Consider the following 22,328-nt stretch of genomic DNA (forward strand, 5'->3'; position numbering starts at 1 on the left):
TGATGGTGGTGCTGAGTTGAGTCGAATCGAGTCGTCTATGGAAAGGTGAGGGCGTAGTGGATGCGGGAGGGAGGCAAGGTGACCAAGTGCCGGGCGCAGCAATTGAGCGTCTTCGTTTCGGCAGTTTCGAAACGCTTGCCGAAATTCAGAGGTCACGTGACGCCGATTCTGCCAGCCTTCAACAGCGCGTCCTACAAATTTAAGCTGCAGTTGACCCTAGAGAAGATGCTGGAATGTAACACTCTTTCCTTGACATGGCTGAAAGCCATTTTGCAGCTGCTACTTGAACGCCAAGGTCGTTCGACCTATCATTCTCACCATCGACATACACCGCCATCCCTATAACAGCAGGTCTCTACGTGCTGGATGGACTTTACAGCAGCATACCGCCACGCTTCTTGGCGATGCATCGCCTTCTCCCCTGGCTCCACCTTTTTAGCCTCAGTCACGGGCGATGATGCCTGTTCGATAGTCGTACGAGCCAGCTCGACACTCCAAGTCATCCGAACGTGGACACTGGAAGCATCGATCAGCATACTCGAATGGTCGCCCGATGGGGCTTTCTTGCTCGCTGCTCATCCGGGGCAAAAGGAAGACGGGGTCGTGTTCGTGGTCTCCCTTGACCCAGCTAAGGAGGCGAACGATGGATCTGATGAGGGATCAGGGTGGGTAGCTCGCATCTCTTCCGGTTCCGATGGACTCTCACATGCAACGTGGGCGCCGCCATATGGGCCAAAGACGCTCATTCTTTTCAGCCAGAACCACCTGCGTGCATCGCTTTACAACCTGGTCGATCAGCACATCTCCGCCATCGAAAGCCCGAAGCACGACAAGATCGTATGGTCGCCAAAACAGCCGAACTTTTTTGCGAGCCTCTTGAAGGGAGCGGAACGAGACTCGTTATACATATTCTCGTGTCAAAAGATGACGCACAAGGACCTGCAGCAGTTCACAAACAAGCCTAAATCAGAAGAAATGTGGAAAGTGGAACAAGCGTTCCATCTGGCAGTGAACGACGCACACGATGTAACATGGGCACCAGATGGAAGCTGTCTAGCCGTCTTGGAAGGACCACTCGAATACAAGCTGCAAATTTACAGCCCACTCGGGGTTCTGCGAGCAACATTTCTGATCGAGCCGGATTCGAAAACCAGCACACCAGTCACACGGACAGGAATCCTCCCCGATTCGCGTCCGCAATCATCAAAACGACGGAACGAATGCAACGCAGAGCTGCCTCACATCGTCGCAGGTGGCGGACTCGGTATCCGCCAAGTCGAATGGCATCCATCTTCTCTCTTCCTTGCCGTTGGAGGCGGCGATGAAAAGGTTCGAGTCCTCGAGAGCATAGAATGGGAAGAGGTAGCTTCCCTTGACCTGTCCAGTACCTCGATCCGGCCATCGAAAGATCCCACCTCCATGCCAATATACGGCCCACTGATCGCGTGGCGAGAGCCTCTTTCCTGGTTGGAGGAGACAAGAGCACGTGGCATTGTCGGCTTGGAACAAGCCAGCCTTCCACTCACCCTCCCTTCGTCAAAGATCGATGCTACTAAACCAAACAAAGCTGGGATCTCATGGATGGGCTGGAGTGCAGAAGGCAACCTATTAGCAGCCTTCAACGAGCGCCTACCGCATGCTGTTTGGATCTTTGCTTTCTCAGAGCCGGGCGAAGCGAGGGTCTCGGGGCGGTCACCACGCCTACTTGCTGTAATGCAGCTGAATGGAGTGGCAAAGAAGATCCAATGGAGACCAGGTCACATCGGCAAGCTCGGAGTGGTCTGCGAGAATCGCGCAATCTGCACTTGGGAACTCATCCCCACTGCATCTGCCGGTGAAGGGGGAAGGCAGTACAGACAAAGAGCAGAGGCCATTCCGATACCGAACGACGACTTGAAGGCATCGCAGCTGCAGTGGTCGCCTGACGGGCAGAAGATCTTGCTTGCTTCTGAGTCGCTCTTTTGTTGTGCTTTCGAGGCTATCGAGGGTTGATCTTCACACGGCAAAACATGTATTATAGCAGCCCACTATGGCGGTGAATGTATTCCATCAATCGCATCTCTACGTGGCTGTGTTACAAGAACCCTCTACCAGTGCCACGAGCCCAAATCTGCACCCTGCCAGTATTCGAGCCAACGTTGCCTCGATCGAGTGCTGCACTCTGGCCATCTGGAGCGATACGGTACAGCACGGCCTTTGCCCGGCTCGGACATGGTGTCTCCACTGCAAAAGCCTGAAGTGGTGGCACTCCTCTTGCTTGATCTTGTTGTTGTGGTGCGAAAGATGGATTAGATGAAGGCAACGTGCGAGCAAGGGAAGGCCGTACGAGCGGATGAACGGTGATTTCTCCATCGCAGTCCCTTGCTCTTCCGCTTGCAAGCTCTTTCACCTCGATCCATACGTCCGCCTTCTGGAGGAAGAATGCGAGGAGGGACTCATCGGTGGGATCGGATGCACCGGCCTTGCTGCAAGATGTTGAGTCCGCGTGCATCAGTGTTACTAGACTTGCGTTCTTTCTTGCAGCGAGGGAGGCTAGAGCAATCACCCAGTTGATTAGTTGTTTGGAAACGTCGACGGGTTGGCCGAACGAGTCAATTGGGTCCAAAACCCAGGCGAGCGCCGTCAAGTCATCGATCATGATGACGCTCTTTGAAGCCCAGTCATGTGTCTTCGCCTCTCCGAGCCGATCCTTTGTATCAGCTTCTGCGAGCTCACGGCTGACCCTTCCGTACAGCTCCTGCAATGCCTGCTCAACCCGAGATTTTCCTTCCTCCTGCTGGTGAATGCTCATCGCAGCCGTCCTTTGCTCTACGCCATGATCTGCAGCACCAATCGCTACCTCATTGGCATCAATATAGCAGAAAGCACCATTTCGCATCTCCTCATCCAAATGCACGCCAGACTTCCGAGCAACGTTGCTAAGATGTACAATCCCATCAGAATTGCATCCCAGCCAGATCACCTTTGTGTGTGCTCTCCCTTTGCCTTTTCTATCTGATGCTGCTGTAGATCTATGAAGCTTGTTGACCGCATGCGAAGCACGCAAGAAGTGTATCAAGACGAACAGAGCCGGTGCGTCGGTCGTGTCTGAGACGAGAACGTGAGAGGATCGTGGTGGGATCGGAGTCCTTTCGCCGCCAGAAGATGGTCCAGCGTCGTTGCTGGGAAAGGAGAGGATGCTGTCCAGGTTCGGCATTGAGGTGTCACTCCTGCCGTTGTGGCTTAGCTGGATGATATGTGTATCCGAAAGGTATGACTTGTCAGGAGGGGTTGGAGAAGGTGACCGCTCGTGTGAACAAAACCAAAAAGTTCAAGTCTTCGAGGTGGAGGAAGATCAACCCGATTGCAGCCAGATACGAGAAGATAAATCGGGACACGGCGAATTTGTTTTTAGGAAAGGGGGGGGGGAAAAAAAATAAAAAAGAAAAGAAAAAAAAGAAAAGAAAAAGAAAAGAAAAAGAAAAGAAAAAGAAAAGAAAAATCACAAAAGAAATAGTTGAGGGAAATGTAACAATGGCTGGAGACATGTTGGAACCAAACATAGTCTATGGGGTCCATGGAGGGCAATTAACCACTGACAATATGAAACCACATGTCGGTGGCTATGCATGTGGGATGCAAAGGTGTTACCATGACAACTTAGGAGCAATGTGAGGGGTGAACTAGTCATAGATGGGCATGGGCTGAAGGTGACTGCCAAGCATGCATGTATATATATGCTTATGTAAATAGCACTCAAAATGACTCATACGAAACTTAGCACCAGAATTCTCAACTGATTAAGAGTCTGAAGCTCGGCAGCTTCAAGGCACTTTGCCATCAAGATGCCACCCAGAGTAGACAGCATAGCTCTACTCAAACACACCATGCAAATGATCAGAGAGGTTCACACTGACTGGAATGAAGACCAAATCTTGGAGTGTGCCTTCTCCATGATGAATCTCCAACCAAGTACCAGCCAAGTTGAAAAGATCCCTAAGTCAGTACTCAGCATTGTATCACAGACCATCAAGCTCAACGAGAACAACTGGGCCATCTGGGAGCCCATGTTTATGGACTGCATATGGCCCATCAAGAACGCAAAACAAATCCTCACCAGGGAAATATCTAGCAACCACACAGACTATGATGAAGAACTAAACAGTCACCTGTTAGGCCTCATCTTGTTGTCATGCAACCACAGTCCTGAGAGCAGTATTCATACATACACCATTCGAGAACAAGGCGAAGAGGAACAACTTGGCTCCACACTGTATAAGAAACTCAAAGCAGTGCTCACAATCAATGATGAAGTCAAACTTTCTGCAATTCATGACCAAGTGCATGAGATCAAGCTAGTACACTGAAATGTTGTCAACCTTGGAAAGGAACTGGATCGAATTTGGAATGACACAGCAAGACTGGGCAGTCACATGGATGAAAAGCTCAAGAAGTCCACCTTGTACTGCTGTGTCAAAGACAACTGGCTCTATACTCAGACAGTAGACTCCCTCAAAGCTGCACAGCCAGGCTGTAGCTATGAATATGCCTACCATGCACTTGCCAAGAAACATCAAGAAGCCAAACTCTCAGGCTGTATCTGAGCCACAACCAGACTCGCCAGCAACAAGAACATAACCAACCAAGCCAGTGGACCTAGCCAAATCCTAAACCAAGAAGGCTACAACAGAGGCAGATGTGATCCCACAAATCCTAATGAGCTGGCTAAGTGTTACAAATGCAGGCAACCTGGGCACATTGCAATCAATTGCATCAGCAGCCAAGAACAAACTTCTACTCAGCAGGGATAGGAATTCAGGTGCACCCTTTTTGTAAGCAACACTGGCAACCATTATCAAGGCAGTACATGGATTCTGGACTCTGGAGCTACACATCACATGGTACATGATGAGGATAAACTCATTGCTCTGATGCCAAAGAAAGGATCCATAGATACCGCCAGACATGAATGGTTGCAAGTACAAGCAATAGGAGATGTGACCTTGCAAGTTGGAAATGTTAAAATACCCCTTACAGATGTACTTTATGTTCCCAACCTTAGCAAGAATCTATTGTCTGTCCCAGCATTAACTGAAAATGGTGCACGAGTGATATTTGAAGAAACTGGAGCTACAATCCTCCAACATGACAGAAGCATGGTTAAGAGCAAGACCAACCAATGCCAGAAAAGATGGGAAGTTCACAGCGACTCCCTAGCAGCACAGCTCAATGACCCCCTTGAGGGCATTGATGATAACACAACACCAGCAAGGCCCGCAAGCCACATGATAAGCAAACTATGGCACAAACGATTCGGCCACCCCAGCAGAAACAAAACTAAGCAAATCCAGGCTCATTATTTGGGAAAGGACACACAGCTCGAGCACAACACAAGAGACTGCAACTGTTGCAGTCAAGCAAAACAAACATGTGCAAGAATGGAAAGCAGCAAAATGGAACGAGCACAGGAGCCACTAGAGTTGATACACATCAACTTAATGACAGACTTACAAGGACATCCAAATTATCATCATGCACTGGTAGTTGTTGATGATGCCTCATCCTATGTGTATGTGAAACTGCTCCTAAGCAAAGCAGAAGCATTCCCTGCCCTAAAAGCATGGACCAAAACAGCAGAGATAGCAACAGATCGCACATTAAAGTGTATTTGCAGTGGTAATGGAATGGAATGGTCAAGCTTAGCAGCAGAGGAATGGAAGCAGGAAGCAGGGCTTAAGTGGCAGAAAACCACCCCATACATCAGCATACAGAATGGGAGAGCAGAGTGCACTATCAGATCACTCCAAGAGAAGATGCATGCAATGCTTGTCCAAAGATCGGTGCCAAAAGGACTATGGCCCTACACCATCATGGCTGCTGGACATGTACTTAACTTGACACCATCAGCAAATGCCAACAAAATTCCATATGAAGACTTTCACTGCACGACGGCTCACGGCTTGGCAAAACAATTGCATGTCTTTGGTTGCCTTGCATGGGTTCACCTCCCAAAGAAAGATCATGCAGGTAAGCATGGTGCAAGAGCCATACCAGGAATCATGATCAGTTATGATGATGAGCACAAGGGATGGAAATTCTTCACTCCAGACCACATGCCATCCATCTGGTGGAGCAATTCAGCTACATTCCATGAACACAAAGGTTGGCATGATTGACCCAAATTACAAAGCCCACTGCAAATCGGGTTTGAGAGCCTCGAAGCAGAAAGTGCCAAACCAGAGGCAAACGACCTCGAATCTGAACCAGAAATCAAAGAACTTGACAAGCAAGACTCACTCCAACATGCACCCATTGAACAACTGATCAACGATACTGAAGACAACAGATCGGAGATAGCATTTGAAGACATGATCAGGGGAGCGAACACCACCACCCTAAACCTTACACCAACAATGAAAGAAGTGTCATGGGCCTGGATGCTCAAGAAGCAGGAGGGTCACTGGTTCATATGGAAGGAGCACAGGTATCGAAGATCTAGTCGATACCAGTAGAGAGCATGGTCATAGTGCAGTCTCCATGGAGACCATGGACTTCTATGGACTCACATGCGAAGGAGGACCGAGCCATATGCGAGGAGGGCCAAGCACAGCCATGAGGAGGACCAAGCTCAAGGAGCAGGCACAGCCATGAAGAGGACCAAGCTCAAGGAGCATGCAGATGGTTACCACTCAGGGGCTCGAGAAGAGCAGGGTCGACAGGTCCTGAGGAGGAGGATCAGTGTCGAAGGAGTCAACATCACTCAGGAGGCACAAGGGTGCCAAACAAGCAGGGTAGCAAGGAGGAGGAGCAGTGTCGAAGGAGTTGACACAGTTCAAGAGGGACAGGGGTACCAAGCAGGCAGGAGAGGCCCCTGAACAGTACTCGATGAAGAAGGTACTCTCTGGAGTAGAGAGCAGGAGCAGCATCGCTGGCGATGCTGTGAAGAGGTATATAACCATGCTTTCTCATCATCAAAGGTCGAGTGGATCCTCATCCACTCTACTCACCATACAACTAGTCAATACTTTAGAAACATAAGTACTCATTAGTTACAGTCAGCATAGCAGCAATCTATCAAGGTTGCTCCTCATTGTAGTGTGTGTGTTGTATCACCACTACCTGATGTCCATAGGCACCCCATAGTAGGTTAGCGGTCTGGATATAGATAGAACCGAAGGCAGTAGTCCACTGCAGTCCAGGGATCACTTCAAGCATCAAAGTCAACACACTGGACACTCGTGTTGACACCACCAACCTTATCACCAACACCATCAACCTCATTATCATCAACACTCACCAACCTTATCACCAATGTCATCAACCTCATCATCATCAACACCCACACCAGACCTTGGTGTCATCATAACCAAAGCATTGATATTGATCATGCCGAGCTACCCCTGAATGGAGTGTCCACAGAGGTCAGCCGAAACCTACGATAGTATATACAATGAATGCCACCTGCTGTCACTGTGCAACTTGATAGTCACCAATACCGAGACAATAGCTGTCACACAGTTTGATAGTCACCGAGTATCTCGACAGACTGTCCTGGGTTTCAGGCACGAGACCCCTGACAAGAAGCACTCGCCAGTGAATATGCACAGCAATGGCAAGAAGCTGTATGCAAGGAGTTGGACAGACTGGAGGCCATGGGAACTTGGGAAATCATGGACGTACCACCAAATACCAAACTTGTCAACTCTAAGATCGTCCTCCATCTTAAGCTGGATGCCGATGGAGTACCTGTCCAACATAAAGCAAGACTCGTTGCACGAGGATTCACACAACGAGAGGGCATAGACTTCAAAGAAACTTTTGCACTGGTGGCACCACTCAGTGCGATAAGAGCCCTGTTGTCACTGGCAGTGGAGCGGGACTGGGAGGTCCATCAACTCGACATCATGATGGCCTACCTCAACTCCACACTCAAGCATGTCATTTATATGAAACCACTGGAAGGGGCAAAGGTACCAAAAGGAAAGGCTTATCAGGTAGTGAAAGGGTTATATGGACTCAAGCAATCAGGACAGGAGTGGAACTTGGAGTTTGACAAGTTCCTGCAGTGCTCGAACTTCCATAGACTTGATTGCTCACCATGTATCTACACCAGAGGAAAAGGAGACAACTTCACAATACTGATTATCTATGTTGATGATACATTGATTATAGCTCCAAAGCTAGAAACAGTCAAATGCATCAAGGAGGAAATAGGCAAGAAGTGGAAGATGGAGGAGGGTGGCAACATGTCTCACTTCCTTGGAATCAAGATCACCAGGAATCATGAAGAAAAGACAATGGACCTTAGGCAGACCAGTTACATCAAACAACTACTGGATGAACACCTAGACAAACACAGGAAAAAATCCAGCATACTGCTCCAAGACATACTGGCCCCAGAGACTGCAGTGAGCACAGCCGAATGAAAGGAATACCTGCAGATTGTTGGCAAGCTCCTATGGCTCTCGAATGGAACATGCCCAGACATCAGCCAAGCAGTAGGGGTCCTTGCATGCTATATGACTCAACCATCAAAAGAGTATTACGATGCAGCACAGAAGGTACTACAATACCTAGATGGCACCCAGGATGTCCATCTACAATATAATGGCGACAAGGAACAAGAGTTTCTGACAGTGCATAGCAATGCGAACTGGGCAAGTGATGCTACCACACAACGAAAAAGTTCATGAGGTTCAGCAGTGTTTGTACACAGGAACCTGGTTGCATGGAAGTCAGCACTACAACACTGTACTGCTTTGTCAGCAGTGGAAGCAGAGTTTGTGGCAGCAACTGAAGCCACACAAGAAGTACTTTTCTTCAGGCACCTCTTCAAGGCCATTGGAATTGATGTTGGCAGCCCCACAATCTTTTCAGACAACACAGGCACCATTCAGGTCAGCAAGGATCCAGCACAACATTGGAAGTTGAAGCATATCAACACCAAGTACCATTTTATCAGAGATAATGTACAAGATGGAAATGTCAAGATCAAATATATTGGCACTAAGGACAACTTGGCTGACATCTTCACCAAGCCAGTAGGCAAGGAAGTATTATGATGTGCATGGCAGGGGTTGGGACTGACACCATAGCAAGGTACAGTGGCTCAGCAGTTCCCCGCTTCCCTGCTGAGGGAGACAGTTGAGGGAAATGTAACAATGGCTGGAGACGTGTTGGAACCAAACATAGTCTATGGGGTCCACAGAGGGCAATTAACCACTGACAATATGAAACCACATGTCGGTGGCTATGCATGTGGGATGCAAAGGTGTTACCATGACAACTTAGGAGCAATGTGAGGGGTGAACTAGTCATAGATGGGCACAGGCTGAAGGTGACTGCCAAGCATGCACATATATATATGCTTATGTAAATAGCACTCAAAATGACTCATACGAAACTTAGCACCAGAATTCTCAACTGAAATGGGGCCTGCACGTGGACAATTGTGTGCGAGATTCAAGGCTGGAGCGTGCCGTGTCCAAGACAGACTCAGCGAACGTGCTCATCCTGGGAGAATACAAAGCCGAGCTTGCTCCTTTGCTGTCAGTGTAACCTCTTCAGCAATTCTACTTCACATCTGCAACACTTCAGTCGCTTTCCTTGCTTGATCTTCGAGCGCCACAGGATGCTGTTGGCCGTCCGTAAAAGTTGTGTTAATGTTGTCGCAGCTCTAGGCTTTTTGGGAGTGTAGCTTGTGTGAGACGGCACCTGTCAAGTTGAGCGGGGTATCTAAGACCGTGCCATCGTGCAGAGCGTACGTTGATTGAGACCCCTCGACCGCCGACCAGCGACTCGTGCCGGGAGACTGGATACAGGTCAGAGGTGGCGGTCCTCCAATGCTCAATGCTGGGCCGGCAAATCTGCCTCGAGACGTGGACAGTCACAAATGTCAACGTGCGCTCACTAGTCTCTTCCCTTAAACTTTTTCTACCGTGGCGTAACTCACCCAACACAACGACGACCAACGGCTTTTTTGGCCTCGGCATCAAATGGCAAAAGATGCATAGTGCTTCATTTGGTATGCAGGGTCGTCTGGTCCGTCACACCCGGTACGTGCTGATCCTGCAGAGTGTGCTCGAGTGACATGACTTGATCCTGTTTCTGCGTGTCCCTGTCATGATCCTCGTCTGACGACAGACCTGCTGTGCGCCGAGCATTCTGACTTGCTATCAAGCCCCTATCCTCGCTCGAGGTAGTGATTGCCACCGTGTCGTCCAAACATATACATGATCCCTTCCCGGCTCACTTCCCCTGCCTCATCACCTCCAACACACCACCACGTCTCAAGACGTTCTCCTCGTTGCGCCGACACGCTCTAACCAGTCATCACGCCGCATCGAATACATACTCGCTTTCACGTCGAGCCCCCTTCATCAGCTCTTGACAAGGAGTAGCACGGCCACAAACATGGCAGACTTTCGTCCCGTGACCTCCATCTCCGACATGGTGACCTCCTACCCACGCGACAACAAGCGTCGTAAACTACGCGTTGCAATCGTAACCGAGAACTTTCTCCCCAAAGTGGACGGTGTAACCCGCACCCTGGCCCGTCTCCTCGAACATCTCAACAACGAAGGCCACGAAGCACTCGTCCTTGGCCCTGAGACCGGAATCCGTCAATACGCTGGCCATGCCGTGGTGGGAACCTTCGGTGTCCCTCTCATCATCTACCCTGGCCTCAAGCTCAACTTTATGCGACCTCGATTCGTCCGTCGTCTCCAACAGTTCAAGCCTGATGTGATCCACTTTGTTGACCCGATCTGGTTGGGAGCACAGATGCTGCCCGCTGTCCAAAAGTGGTTGCCCGAAGTGCCCTGCGTTTCGTCTTATCACACGAATCTGCCGACTTATGCGACACTGTTCGGTATGCCGTGGTTGGAAAAGACCATGTGGGCTTTGGCCAGGAACCTTCACGATCGATGCGAGATGGTCTTCTGCCCCTCGGAGAGCACGAGGAGGATGTTACAGGGAAAAGGATTCAGCAACGTCGAGATCTGGTCTCGTGGAGTAGACACCGAGATCTTCAACCCGCAAGCTAGAGACGACAACTTGAGGGAGAGTTGGGGCTGTACTCCCAAGCCTGCTAATTTGCGCTTGCCTCTCTCGCCGTCGGTCGCGGCGGCCGAAGCTGCAGCAAGGTTCGGATCAGAGCAGGCAGCGTTGTCGCACTTGGCAGGCAAGTTGGGTGTTTCAATCATCCCTGGCGGCAAGAGGGGTAGTGCTTCCAGCGACGATAGCTTCATCCGTACACCACCCACCAACCTTGCTGCTTCGCCAGAGTTTTCTTTCTCTCCTCCTCCCGCTTACGACAGCCTTAGTGGAGTTCCTGATCTCCTCTCATCCGGGTTTTTGCTCCCACCACCCGCCCTATCCTCCCCTAACACAAGACGTAACACTAATGCCATCCCAGCCGCAATGCGCGTCGATCAGGAACCGTTCAACTCGAAAACCGTCGTTCTCTACGTCGGTCGCATCTCATGGGAAAAGAATCTCCGTCTTCTAATTGAAGCTTTCAAGTTTCTCCCCACCTCAGTCCGTTCCAAAGCGAAACTGGTATTCGTTGGTGATGGTCCTGCTCGAGCTGACCTCACTCGTCTATGCAACAAGCTCGAACTCAATGCTTCTTTCATGGGCCACCAGAAAGGATCCAGGTTGGCGGCTATGTATGCAAGTGCAAGCATTTTCGCTTTCCCCAGTTTTACCGAAACTTTTGGACAAGTCGTTCTCGAAGCGTTAGCATCTGGGTTGCCAGTAGTGGGATTGCACGCGGAAGGAACTTCAGACCTTGTCTCACACGGCAAGACCGGTCTCTTGCTCGATGTCAATGCTGTTGCAAAGGAGACTACTCTAGGTGCTGCAAACTCAAACAGACCCCCCACACCAGGCGCAAAACGTTCGCTGAAGGAGGGAAACACATCCAGCACCATCGATGAATTCGCCTCTGCTGCCTCATCCGCTGCTCTCTCCCTCCATGCAACCCTCCGCTCTTCTCCCACTTCTTCCCCATCCAAGCCCGAGTCCCCGACCGTCGGACTCTCAACCCCAATCCCAACAACTCTGGACTTCAAATCATCCATGAGCCCCAACACACCATGGTTCCATCACTGTGCAAAATCATACTCGATGCTTCTCGAACGACTCATCCTCGACCGTCAAACCCGAGCTTTGATGGGGCAGAGAGCTGTCCTCTACGCCTCGTGCAAGACTTGGTGGGATGCAATGGATGCTCCTGTCCGCGGTTACGAAAAGGTCATCGCTCAATCCGGCCTGAACAACCTCAGTGATGATGAATTGGAAGAGTGGAGAACCCTCCAGAGGACGAACGCACCGTTGACCGGACCAAAGATGAAATTCATGGTGGCGTTATACATAGCCTTGTTCGCTTGGTTGGTTTGGGTGTTGTTCTTCTTCACTTCTGCTTAGACCATACGGTCTCCGTCTCTGCTTTATACCCATCTATGTTCCACGCTAGCTTGACGAAATCTTATGATCTTTCACACTTCACTTACAGTCTATATCGTATTGAAGTTGATATACTCTATTGCATCCCCCTCAGCCCCATTTCTGAGAAGTGAGCCGTCTACATAAGCAACGCAACGAAATTACTCGGGAATGTATTAGCACCAACCTTCCTCCTCGCTTCATCCAGTAATTCTCCCTGCCACCAACCATCAGCCTCCGTATGCGTAACCGCAATTACATCACCCGTGGTAAAACTAAACTCTTCCGGATTTGTCGCCTGGTAATCATACAATGCCTTTACATAGAACAGGATCGGATGACCCGCATCGCTGTATTGTCCTGTTGGAGCGTGGCCTCTTGGCTGACCTTGCTGTGCTGCAGAGATAGGTTGCGGGGGTTGAGCAGCTGCGATTGCTGGAGCCAGGGCGGGGGCGGGGCTTGTTGCGCGTGCCCACTGTTGTTGTTGTTGCTGCTGCTGCTGGTAGTGGGAAGGTGCGATACTAGCTGTGCTGGGTTGGTGAACATGGCTGATACCGTTGGGAGGTGGGGCATGTGGTTGTTGTTGTTGTTGTTGTTGTTGTTGTTGTTGTTGTTGTTGTTGTTGTTGTTGTTGTTGATGCTGCTGCTGCTGCTGCTGCTGCTGAAGGTAGTCGTGCATGAACGCGGATGCGGGAGTTTCTTGAGCCACGGGATACTGACCACCTTGTTGGACGGGTGGCACAGCGGCACCTGGGTGACCGTAATATCCAGCAGGAAGAGCGGCTTGCTGGGCGGGTGACGCATAAGCAGCCTGTGCAGGAGCAGGCGAGGCGGCGGCATAGTGCGAAGGGGCCTGTTGGTGCTGTGCCAAATGCGCTGGGACACTCTGGCTCGCCGTAGGCTGATGGCCTGGAGCATAGCCAGTTGGTGGTGCTGCGTAACCTCCATATTGCTGCTGAGGCGCACCTGCAGGCGGCATCTGCGGAACAGACTGACCGACAGTCGAGAACATAGATGGCTGGGATGCATGTTGACCCTGGTAACCGTACGGATTCTGCAGCTGAGGAGCAGCAGGGGCTTGTCCAGGAGCGGTGCTGAACTGACTCGACACAGAAGGACACGCCTGATGGTGCGGCACCTGCTGTGGGGCGTAGTTGGCATGGACGACAGAAGCCGGACGCGGTGGCTGTTGTGCTGGTGCCACTCCAGCGCTTGCAGCGGCGGCGGGTGGAGGCTGTTGCTGCTGCTGAGGAGGAACGCTGCCAGCCCTACGCATGTAGTCGACGGCCATCTGGTCGTGGGTCACCGAGCCAGTCGCGTCCAGAGCGATGCCGAGTGGCGTCGTGCTGCGAGGTGGTACCTGCGACTGTCTTCGCAATAGCGTTCCCGTTCGGAGCTGATCCGAACCTGGTGCTGGTACACGAGGCGACTGTGCTGCTTGTTGTGGGTGCTGTTGCTGCTGCTGAGTCGGTCGAGACCAAGGCTGAGGACTCGGGCTACGACCTCTAGCACCGACACCTGCAAAGCCTTGCTCCTGCGGCTGCTGTTGCTGTTGCTGCTTCGACGGGCTCCTACCAGCCTCTGACGCCGCTCCACCTGCACGCGAAGCGACCGAGTTCTGTCGAGACAATGACTTGCGCTCGCCGGGGAACGACTGTCCATACTGACCCACCACTTCTTCGACTGGCAAAGGCGAAGCGGCACGCTGAGGAGCTTGCATAAACGCAGCAGAGGGCGACCTTGCACGAGGAGGCAAGTTGTTGGTTGCCATCGAAGGTGATGGCGAATGAGCACGGTGATGAGGCGGCATGTTCTGAACGATCTGTCCGGGCTGGGCAAAAGGAGCCGGTGGCTGCGACTCCGCCGAGAGGCTCTCCCGACGTCCAAGAGCAGGCGACTTGCCGCCAGGACGCATACGCAAGCTAGCAAGAGCTTTGGCGATCGGATCATCGTCATCAGCAGCGTTGGTAGTGGGTGCGGCTTGACTGGCCTGGGCATGAGTGTTAGCTGGGGCAGGGCTGCTACCCAGAGGTGCTACAGGCGCTGGACGCGATGAAGACTGCGATTTGGGTGATTTGTTTTGAGAGATCGAAGAAGTGCGAGCAAGAAAGTTTTTAGCCGATATTCTCCGCTGAGGAGCAGGAGTGCGAGGGGAAGGGTTCGGCAGGATGGAAGGGTTATGGGTCGGATCTGGACTCACTTGAGCGGCAGCTGGAAGTTGCTGTTGATAAGGTTGTTGTTGATGTTGCTCGTGCTCATACTGACGCTGTGAGAGGTCAAGCGGCTGGGTAGGAGGTTGAGCTGGGATCGGCTTGTCTTGGTAAGGTGCACCATTGCGTTGTACCGTAGCGGACTGCGAGCCTAGATGAGGCGGCTGAGGCGAGGTACCCTGCGACGAATCGTGCGAATGAGGTGGCTGCTGCTGCTGTTGCTGCTGTTGCTGTTGTTGCTGTTGTTGTTGTGACTGTTGCGGCTGCTGTGGGACGGGAAGCTGTGTCGGTCTGACAGTGTTACGCTGGAACTTGGCAGTGTGATAAGTGGGACGAGCAGGAGGAGCCTGACCTTTGGCATAGTTGATGTACTCAGGAGGTGCAGGAATGAGTGGTCCTGTTCCACAGTACTGAATGAAGAACTGGACGTCGCGAGGAGTGTCGACGTTCTCGAGACTGACACGGATGCGCTCGCACGATTCGTCATCAGCGACGCAGACAGCAGAGACAGCGTTGGCGAAGTTCCAGAGGTTGCTCTTGGCAAAGTCGATGCGCTCTTCCTCCTGATCCTGGCACTGATCGAGGTAAGCCTTCCACTCGGCATTCCATTTGACAGTCGTATCCTTGAGTGCACGAACAAAGTTCTGGTAGTCCTTGTCGTTCTGACTGACAGTCGCCTGAGCCTTGTCGAGCTTGTACGCGACCTTGTCGAGATCCTTGCCCTGCACAAGACTACTCTGAGCAGTGTAGCCATTGATCTTGATGCAATCTTGCTCGTACTTTTCGCGCGACTTGTTGACGTAGTTCTTCTGAGTCTGTTTGTTCTTGTGCAGCTTTTCGATGTTGGCCTGAGCAGCCTTACGTGCGTTCCAGCTGCGATTGGCAAAGTCGGTGACGGCACCTTCGAGGTCCTTCTTGATCATGTTGGCCAAGTCGCTGTGAGTTCGCGAGGTGGTGTCGAGCTCGTTCTTGACGACATCGAACGCGGCTTTGAGCGCACCGGTCTCGCTGTGACCCAGAGCTTGACGTGATAGCTTGGCTAGACGCTTTGCATACTCGGCTTCGATATCGGCACGTTCCTTGTAGAGAGACTTGAGCTCGTCAAGTGTTCGTTGGGAAGCTTTCATACGATTCGAGATGGCTTCGAAGCCAGCATCGTTTTGACCCCAGAAGGCATTGCAGAAGGAGGTGGCCTCGGTGAGCTCTCGACGAATGTACTCGTCTTCAGCGGCGATGCGTCTGCCTGCTTCTCCACCATCGGGGCCCATACTGCCATTTGCACGTTCCGCTCTAGAACGTGAGCTGTGGCCAGAGCCCGCCGACGACGACCGACGGTCCGAAGGCATTGCTGAGAGGTGTGTATATAGAGGTCAGAACGATACGGGCTTATTGAGCCTGTGCGCACGGATCCTTCGGCCAGAGGAGAGTGTGTTGTACCTTGCTCGTTTGGATGTGGCGAAGATCGGACCTGAAAGCTGAAGGTTAGTGAGACAACCGAGCCGCTCAGCGTCTAACAGAAGCGAAAGGGGATGGGTGATGGTAAGGGTTGAAGTCGAGAGATGGTGTAGCTGCGATAAAGCTGTTGAGAAGGGAGACGGTCGATGGCAGTGGTGTGTTAGTCTTGGCTCGGAAATTGGTCAATGCGCGAACATAGCCACAAGAACGAGACCCACCGAAAAGAAATCCAGGCCGCAAAAACATGGCCAGGCGCGCACACACACACACACACATCTTGGCAACACGCGTTTGTCATCTTTCAGCGGGCTCGTGGAGACATTTGCCTCATTTGGAGATGTTAGACCGTTCGTACACACAGTTCTAACTTTTCCAAGACCTCGGCATGATTTCAAGAGAAAACGTGCCCAACTTCGGCACCGCTTGTTTGTCAGTCTGAGCTTTCTCCTCATTTGTGCGCAGCTTTCTTCGTCTCTATCCCTCTACTCTCCTTCACATTCTTCTTATGGCGTAGAGATGGACCGCTACATGGCTTGTATTGCCCCTTTAGCGATACATGCTCGTACATAGCTACTGAGCTTTGTGCTCTCAACTTTCCTTTCCGACCATTGTTAGCATCACGATCACGTCGACATCGCTCAGTCATCCCCACATATCCATGCTCGTACTCCGTTTCTCGAGGCGGAGAATGGACTCGACCATAGCTCGCAGTGCAACAAGGCTAATGCCATCCGTCATCTTCACCCCTGAATCGCCGGTAGAGAAGCAGATCAGGCTTCAACGCATTCGCCATGTCTCCTCCGGCTCCTCCACCGCTGAGCTTAGATGGCCCTGACCGCGTGTCACCGAGCTCGTCAAGAAATGTCAACGACAGCGTACCGGATGCTAATCCTGCACCAGGCTCGACACAAGACCAAACTCCAGCCGACGATGAGGTCGAAGCCGCAACTTTAGACCTCGCAGAGCCAGCACTACCTCCTGCTGTTCGCTTGCCAATAGATCTCCCACCTCCACCACGTAGGCCAGCCAATCGAGAGGATGCTATGATGGACGATGCTTTGCGATCTCTCCCGCCAGCTGCAGAACGTCAACAATACCGTCAGCGTGCACCTGCTACCGTGCTCTCCGTATTCAACGCTTCCATCTTTACTGCCGGCCCGCCCACCTCCTCTTCTCAGCATGCCCAGTCGTCCACCTATCCACCTCCTGCTCCGGGTTCGATCTCTGCTCCACCTCATCTGCATCGAACAATCACTTCTTCCAGTACCAGAAGCATGCGCTCCGCTGACAGCAGCTCGCAAACTTCGCACCGTCATCAAAGGCCCAACCCGCTTCGAAATGCGTTCAGCAGAGTCGCCAGTCTGGCCGGCCCTTCTACTTCAGCACCCAATACGAATCCCACGTCACCTGCGCTCAACGCTCGACGTTCCTCCATGTTTCATGCTTCGTCCGTGCAAAAGTCCAAGGAGGCGCGCAGAGCCGCTCGACGAGAAGCGAGAAGAGCAGAAAGACGCGCACGCCGAGAACGAGAGGCTGATCCGCATCTTGCCGATAACGAACATGACCACTTCCAAGATCGCACGCCTGCTACCTCATCCAGGGCGGCGCAGCTTGGCGACGAAATCATCGAGCTTCCCGCAGAGCCTCCCCTCGACGTCCCAGAAGCAAACGCCCCCACCGCAGACGCGCTTGCCTTGGCTTCCAAAGTCGGACGCAAGCCCAAGCGAAAGCTTCAGTTCGCTCCAGATCAGAGGCGCATTCGCAAAGTCGACCTACCACCAAGCTTTGAAGCCGAAGATACCTACAGAAATCTCGACGAATACGTTGCAGCCTCCCGCACCCGCCGTCGCACGCAACGAGGTCGTCGAAGCAGAGCCTCACGCAGATCCCGCTCACGTCGCGGCTCTCGTAGTAGCCGCGGCAGTCGTAGTTCGGCACGCAGCAGTGCGGATTCAAGCAGCTCAAGCAGTTCCTCTTCCTCCTCTTCCTCGTCATCTTCGTCCAGCTCATCAAGCTCCTCTAGCTCCAGCTCCGGTCGTGGTATCACCATTGCCCGTCTACGTGCCTTCTTCGGCGATGGTTCCAGCTCTTCATCTAGCTCAAGCTCGGGCAGTTCTTCTTCTGGCTCGTCGTCTTCCTCGTCTTCCTCATCATCCTCGTCCGACAACGAGTCGATAACAACCGATGGCACGAGGTCCAGGCGTTCTTCTCGTCGCCTCTCGCTTTCAGGCAAGCGAGCCAAGTCTCGTCGTAGCAGAGGGACACGCTCAAGGGGTGATCAGTCCGACGCAAGTGATCTACCCGGTTCGCCCATCTCCAGCCGCAGAGGTCCCCTCACTCCTTACTTTGGCCCTCTGTCAGACTTTCCTCTCGGTAAGAAAGCTACGGGAAGGCGACAGAACAAGAAGGCGAGACAGGCTGCAAAGCGTGCCAAGAAGCGCGAAGAGGAGCTCATTCGCCAGGGTCGACTGCCCCCTAAACCAAGTCGAAGCGCTCGTGCAAAAGCATTGCGCGCAAAGGAGCTGGCAGGAGGCATTACCGAGTATCAGCTCTTCACACCCATGCGCCTACCCATGGACTTAGCATGCACGACCCTCCCTACTCTAGAAGCTACTCCGGATCCGCAGGTTGGCACTTCGGCTGTGCTCAAGAAGACGATGAGAACTCAGAGCTGGGACCAGGTCCGCAATCAGCTTTACGTGCTTCGCAACTATCTGCGACAAGTTGACTCACAAGGTGGTGACATCAGTCTCGACCCGCGAGCGGCTTATCCGGCACTGCACCGTCATCACAGACACGCGGCGAAAGCTGCCGCCGAGAAAGCATCTCATCATCGAGCCAAGAGGGCGCAAGCCAGAGATGCCAAGGCCACGCGTCACACTGAAAAGACCTCGATACCTGAACCCGTCCCAGAAGCCGCACAAGAAGGGCTTGACTTCTTTGGTGGTGATCTGGCCTTGCCTCCTCCTGCTCTTGACCTGCCTGAAGGGTCAACAGAGCCAGCTGCCGTATCCCAAACTGCAGAGCCCGCAAGCGCGGCAGTCTCTACGAATGGCTCCTCACCTGTAAAAGAGCAACCGCAGCCAACATACTACAGCTTCAACCAGAGCCTTCCGACTGACCAGGATGAGGAGACACGAACGGGTCGTCACTTGTCTGACATGCCCCTGAGTCCCAACTATGCGACTGCGTTCGGCATGAACTTCGGTCGGGCACCGCCTTCCTTCTCGCCCGCTCGAAGCTCTGGGAAGAAGGATGGAGAGCAGACTTTGAAAGATCCACCATCCGCTGGTGCGGGCGAAAGCCAGTTCAACTTCAGCAAGACACCTTCAGACGGGAATCAGAGCAAGGCTGCCGCCTCAGCGACAACAGCCGACCATTCAGACGAAGGTGCATGGTGGCTCCACGTGCACTGTCCTACCTACAAGGACATGCACGAGATCTCCAAACTTTTTCCGATGCACCCGCTTACGGTTGAGGACGTGTTGCAGCAAGATCCGCGCGAAAAGGTCGACGTTTTTGACCGGCTCGGATACTACTTTGTTGTGATCCGAGCTATCGATGAGCGATACTTCCGATACACGTCGACAACGACAAAGAGTTCGCCCGGCTCACCGAACTACACGGGATCTTCGACTTCCAATGTCACTGTGCAGGGTGAGGCCGAGTCAAAGACCAAAAGGAGCGAAGACACGAACTCAAAAGAGGAGAGCATCGAGATGCACGAGATCACTGGTACAGAAAAAGTCTCCGGCGCCCGAGATGCCGAGACAAAAGAACGGAATGATGGCCACAATGCACGCTTGGCGGCCCCAGCTCGCCTTGGCAAGGGTCGAGTCGAAATCGTCGAAGGTATTGGAGGTAAAGAAGGTCTAGAAGGTGTCAGCGTTGGTGCCAATAACCTTTACCTTCTTGTTTTCTCTCACGGTGTCATCTCCTTCGCTTTCGAAGACGTCAGCAAGCACATTGATCGTGTAGCTGCTCGTCTTCTCGAGATCACGCGCCCTGTCGAGTTGACAGCTGACTGGGTTGCTCACGATCTGTACGATTCCGTCGTCGACGCTTTCTTCCCGCTCATCTCTTTCGTCCAGTCTGAAGTTGTTGAAGTGGAAGAGTTGGCTAGCGAACACCCAACCCTGAATAGCCGTCGCAATCGTCGCAAGCTCAATAACTTTGCTCCCAAGCAAAGACGTCAGCGTGCCCTTCTCGGCTCCAATCCCGAAGGCCGACTGATCAGTGTAGAGCCTGTGTCTGTCGGGTCTTTTCCAAAGTCGTCTGAAGTGGAGAAAAGGACGCCGATGCTAGAAGTGCGACGACTGAAGACAGTGCGAGCATTGCATTTGCTACCCGTTCTCCATTTACCCGATCGCCTTCTGGACCGTCTGCCTCGATTCTTTGTCAAGCAGAAGCAGAAAGTGACCATCTCCCGTCTGCCCGAATGGGAATTCAAAGACTCTCTCGAAGCAGAAATGCGACGCACTGCTGCCGAAATCGACGAAGCCAGCAACTCCATTTTTGACACACAAGCAGCCGCCGATCAATCCATCATGCTTCACCGTATCGCCGACACTCGTAAGATTGTCACTGGTCTCTCGCGTCTTCTCGGACCCAAAAACGACGCCGTCAAAGGTCTCCGAAAACGTCTCACAGACATGCAGCAACTTCAGCGACAACAAGAAGCTCTACTACGTATTGGTGGGAACGCAAGAAACATGTTGGCAAGAACAGAAGTATCTATGTACATGTCCGATGTACACGATCACATCATCTCAATGCTCAACCAGCTTAATTCTGGCGAAGGAAGGTTGTCGGAGATTCACCATACGTATTTGGCGCAGATTACGATAGAGAATCAAAAGTTCAGACACGGGGCGGATTCGGCGATTCTCTTGCTGGCAACGATCGGTTTGTCAGTGTTTATTGCAGTGTTCATGACGAGTATTTTCAGTGTCAACGTGAATAGGCCAGGGAACAGGTTGGAGTCGAAGGAATATGCTTGGTTCATCGGGATTGCTTTGACCGCTGTGGTGGTGCCAATGGTGGTTTATGCGTATGTAAAGTATTTGTGGAAGATGAGTAAGAGGGGGGTGGCGAAGAGAAGAGCTGCTCGTTAGATGGGGTAGTTCCATCATATGTGTATAGTTTCATTTTAGTCATTTGGCTTCGTTATAATCAATATCGGGTTGCTTGTATAGCAACTTAAGCCGAGTATCCCTTTGTGTCTATTGCGCTGATTGTGCGTCTCAAAATCATCGTGAGCATCTGTGCCTCGTACACGATGCGTGCGGCCCCAGTTGCATCCAAGAGCCTTACAATGTCTTCTCTCCTGTTCATCTCCCTTCATCTGCCTGAAGCGAAGAACGGAAGAAAGCATTCGTCTGTATCACCACAGTCGCTTCCCTATCAATTGCCTCGAGACGTATTGGAAATCAGATCTGTGTATTGCAAACTATCCAGCACAAAGCGGACAAGTCTTCAAAAAGCTACATCATCACCTAGTGCAGAAACTTTGCAAAGTGTTTACCACGAAGCCTTGGCACTGTTATTCCCCCAATCGTACGAAGTACGGAGAAAATGAGTTATCAGTATGGATGTTTCGCCGAATAATGATGGGATGAAAGGTGGGGATGACTTACATCTGGAACTTGGCAGCAATGAAAGGCAGCGAGAAGCCAAAGACGAGGAATGTGGTAAGGCCGATAGCGACGGGGACCTTGCGGGTGGGACCGGAGGGGAAGGGAACTGTTTCGTTGCAAAGTAAGACATGTGGAGATCTGATGTTAGCAGGTCATCCCTCTTCATCTTCATTCTGTGCAATAAAGGACAGCTGTGTTCGAGACTTACGAGACTAATGAGGTGCACCGCAACGGAATGAAGAGGTTGATCGGAAAGCACAAGTTACGCAAGGGCAAGAAAAGAGAGTCAAAGTTAGCAATACTGCTTCCGTGTGACGGATTGCCAAATGCAACAGAATTTTCCGAATCAGGCTCCAGGAAGCTAGCGCAAGTTTGCGAGTAGAAGCCGAAAGATGTTGCAAGTGTGTGTTGTCCTGGTGTGATATGGCACTGCCATGGAGGGCTATGGATACTAACGGTCTCGTGAGTGTTCTCGACGTGCAAGTTACGACGCATCAAAGGCTGCTGCTGATGCAGAGCGGTGCGTGCGGATCGAACGGTCTGGCGGGCGAGGATCGACATTGTTGACTACAAGTTGGGTGAGGTTGTATGTGGTGTGGTG

At 52.0% G+C, this 22,328-nt stretch overlaps 10 protein-coding genes across 10 annotated transcripts; 7 read left to right on the forward strand and 3 right to left on the reverse strand.

Annotated features, from left to right (window-relative positions):
- Positions 1-366: 366 nt before the first annotated feature.
- On the forward strand, positions 367-1,992 carry UHO2_00998 (uncharacterized protein; the record flags this gene model as incomplete). Its single annotated transcript, XM_041553466.1, has 1 exon — positions 367-1,992. One exon carries the CDS (start codon positions 367-369, stop codon positions 1,990-1,992), a length of 1,626 nt encoding a protein of 541 aa, XP_041409400.1.
- Positions 1,993-2,074: 82 nt separating this feature from the next.
- UHO2_00999 (uncharacterized protein) lies at positions 2,075-3,196 on the reverse strand (the record flags this gene model as incomplete). Its single annotated transcript, XM_041553467.1, has 1 exon — positions 2,075-3,196. One exon carries the CDS (start codon positions 3,194-3,196, stop codon positions 2,075-2,077), a length of 1,122 nt encoding a protein of 373 aa, XP_041409401.1.
- Positions 3,197-3,824: 628 nt separating this feature from the next.
- Positions 3,825-4,346, forward strand: UHO2_01000 (uncharacterized protein; the record flags this gene model as incomplete). The annotated part of the gene is made up of 1 exon (XM_041553468.1): positions 3,825-4,346. The coding sequence occupies one exon, from the start codon at positions 3,825-3,827 to the stop codon at positions 4,344-4,346; it is 522 nt and encodes a 173-aa protein (XP_041409402.1).
- Positions 4,347-4,877: 531 nt separating this feature from the next.
- UHO2_01001 (uncharacterized protein) lies at positions 4,878-6,155 on the forward strand (the record flags this gene model as incomplete). The annotated part of the gene is made up of 1 exon (XM_041553469.1): positions 4,878-6,155. One exon carries the CDS (start codon positions 4,878-4,880, stop codon positions 6,153-6,155), a length of 1,278 nt encoding a protein of 425 aa, XP_041409403.1.
- Positions 6,156-6,392: 237 nt separating this feature from the next.
- On the forward strand, positions 6,393-6,854 carry UHO2_01002 (uncharacterized protein; the record flags this gene model as incomplete). The annotated part of the gene is made up of 2 exons (XM_041553470.1): positions 6,393-6,463; positions 6,554-6,854. 2 exons carry the CDS (start codon positions 6,393-6,395, stop codon positions 6,852-6,854), a joined length of 372 nt encoding a protein of 123 aa, XP_041409404.1.
- A 777-nt stretch (positions 6,855-7,631) lies between these two features.
- UHO2_01003 (uncharacterized protein) lies at positions 7,632-8,405 on the forward strand (the record flags this gene model as incomplete). Its single annotated transcript, XM_041553471.1, has 2 exons — positions 7,632-8,044; positions 8,093-8,405. 2 exons carry the CDS (start codon positions 7,632-7,634, stop codon positions 8,403-8,405), a joined length of 726 nt encoding a protein of 241 aa, XP_041409405.1.
- A 1,987-nt stretch (positions 8,406-10,392) lies between these two features.
- Positions 10,393-12,408, forward strand: UHO2_01004 (uncharacterized protein; the record flags this gene model as incomplete). The annotated part of the gene is made up of 1 exon (XM_041553472.1): positions 10,393-12,408. The coding sequence occupies one exon, from the start codon at positions 10,393-10,395 to the stop codon at positions 12,406-12,408; it is 2,016 nt and encodes a 671-aa protein (XP_041409406.1).
- Positions 12,409-12,565: 157 nt separating this feature from the next.
- UHO2_01005 (uncharacterized protein) lies at positions 12,566-15,982 on the reverse strand (the record flags this gene model as incomplete). Its single annotated transcript, XM_041553473.1, has 1 exon — positions 12,566-15,982. One exon carries the CDS (start codon positions 15,980-15,982, stop codon positions 12,566-12,568), a length of 3,417 nt encoding a protein of 1,138 aa, XP_041409407.1.
- Positions 15,983-16,882: 900 nt separating this feature from the next.
- On the forward strand, positions 16,883-21,205 carry UHO2_01006 (uncharacterized protein; the record flags this gene model as incomplete). The annotated part of the gene is made up of 1 exon (XM_041553474.1): positions 16,883-21,205. The coding sequence occupies one exon, from the start codon at positions 16,883-16,885 to the stop codon at positions 21,203-21,205; it is 4,323 nt and encodes a 1,440-aa protein (XP_041409408.1).
- Positions 21,206-21,723: 518 nt separating this feature from the next.
- Positions 21,724-22,288, reverse strand: UHO2_01007 (uncharacterized protein; the record flags this gene model as incomplete). The annotated part of the gene is made up of 2 exons (XM_041553475.1): positions 21,724-21,833; positions 22,180-22,288. 2 exons carry the CDS (start codon positions 22,286-22,288, stop codon positions 21,724-21,726), a joined length of 219 nt encoding a protein of 72 aa, XP_041409409.1.
- Positions 22,289-22,328: the final 40 nt, after the last annotated feature.

The sequence above is a fragment of the Ustilago hordei genome (genome assembly GCF_900519145.1).
Source record: "Ustilago hordei strain Uho2 genome assembly, contig: UHO2_contig_02, whole genome shotgun sequence".
NCBI classification, from domain to species: Eukaryota; Fungi; Basidiomycota; class Ustilaginomycetes; order Ustilaginales; family Ustilaginaceae; genus Ustilago; species Ustilago hordei.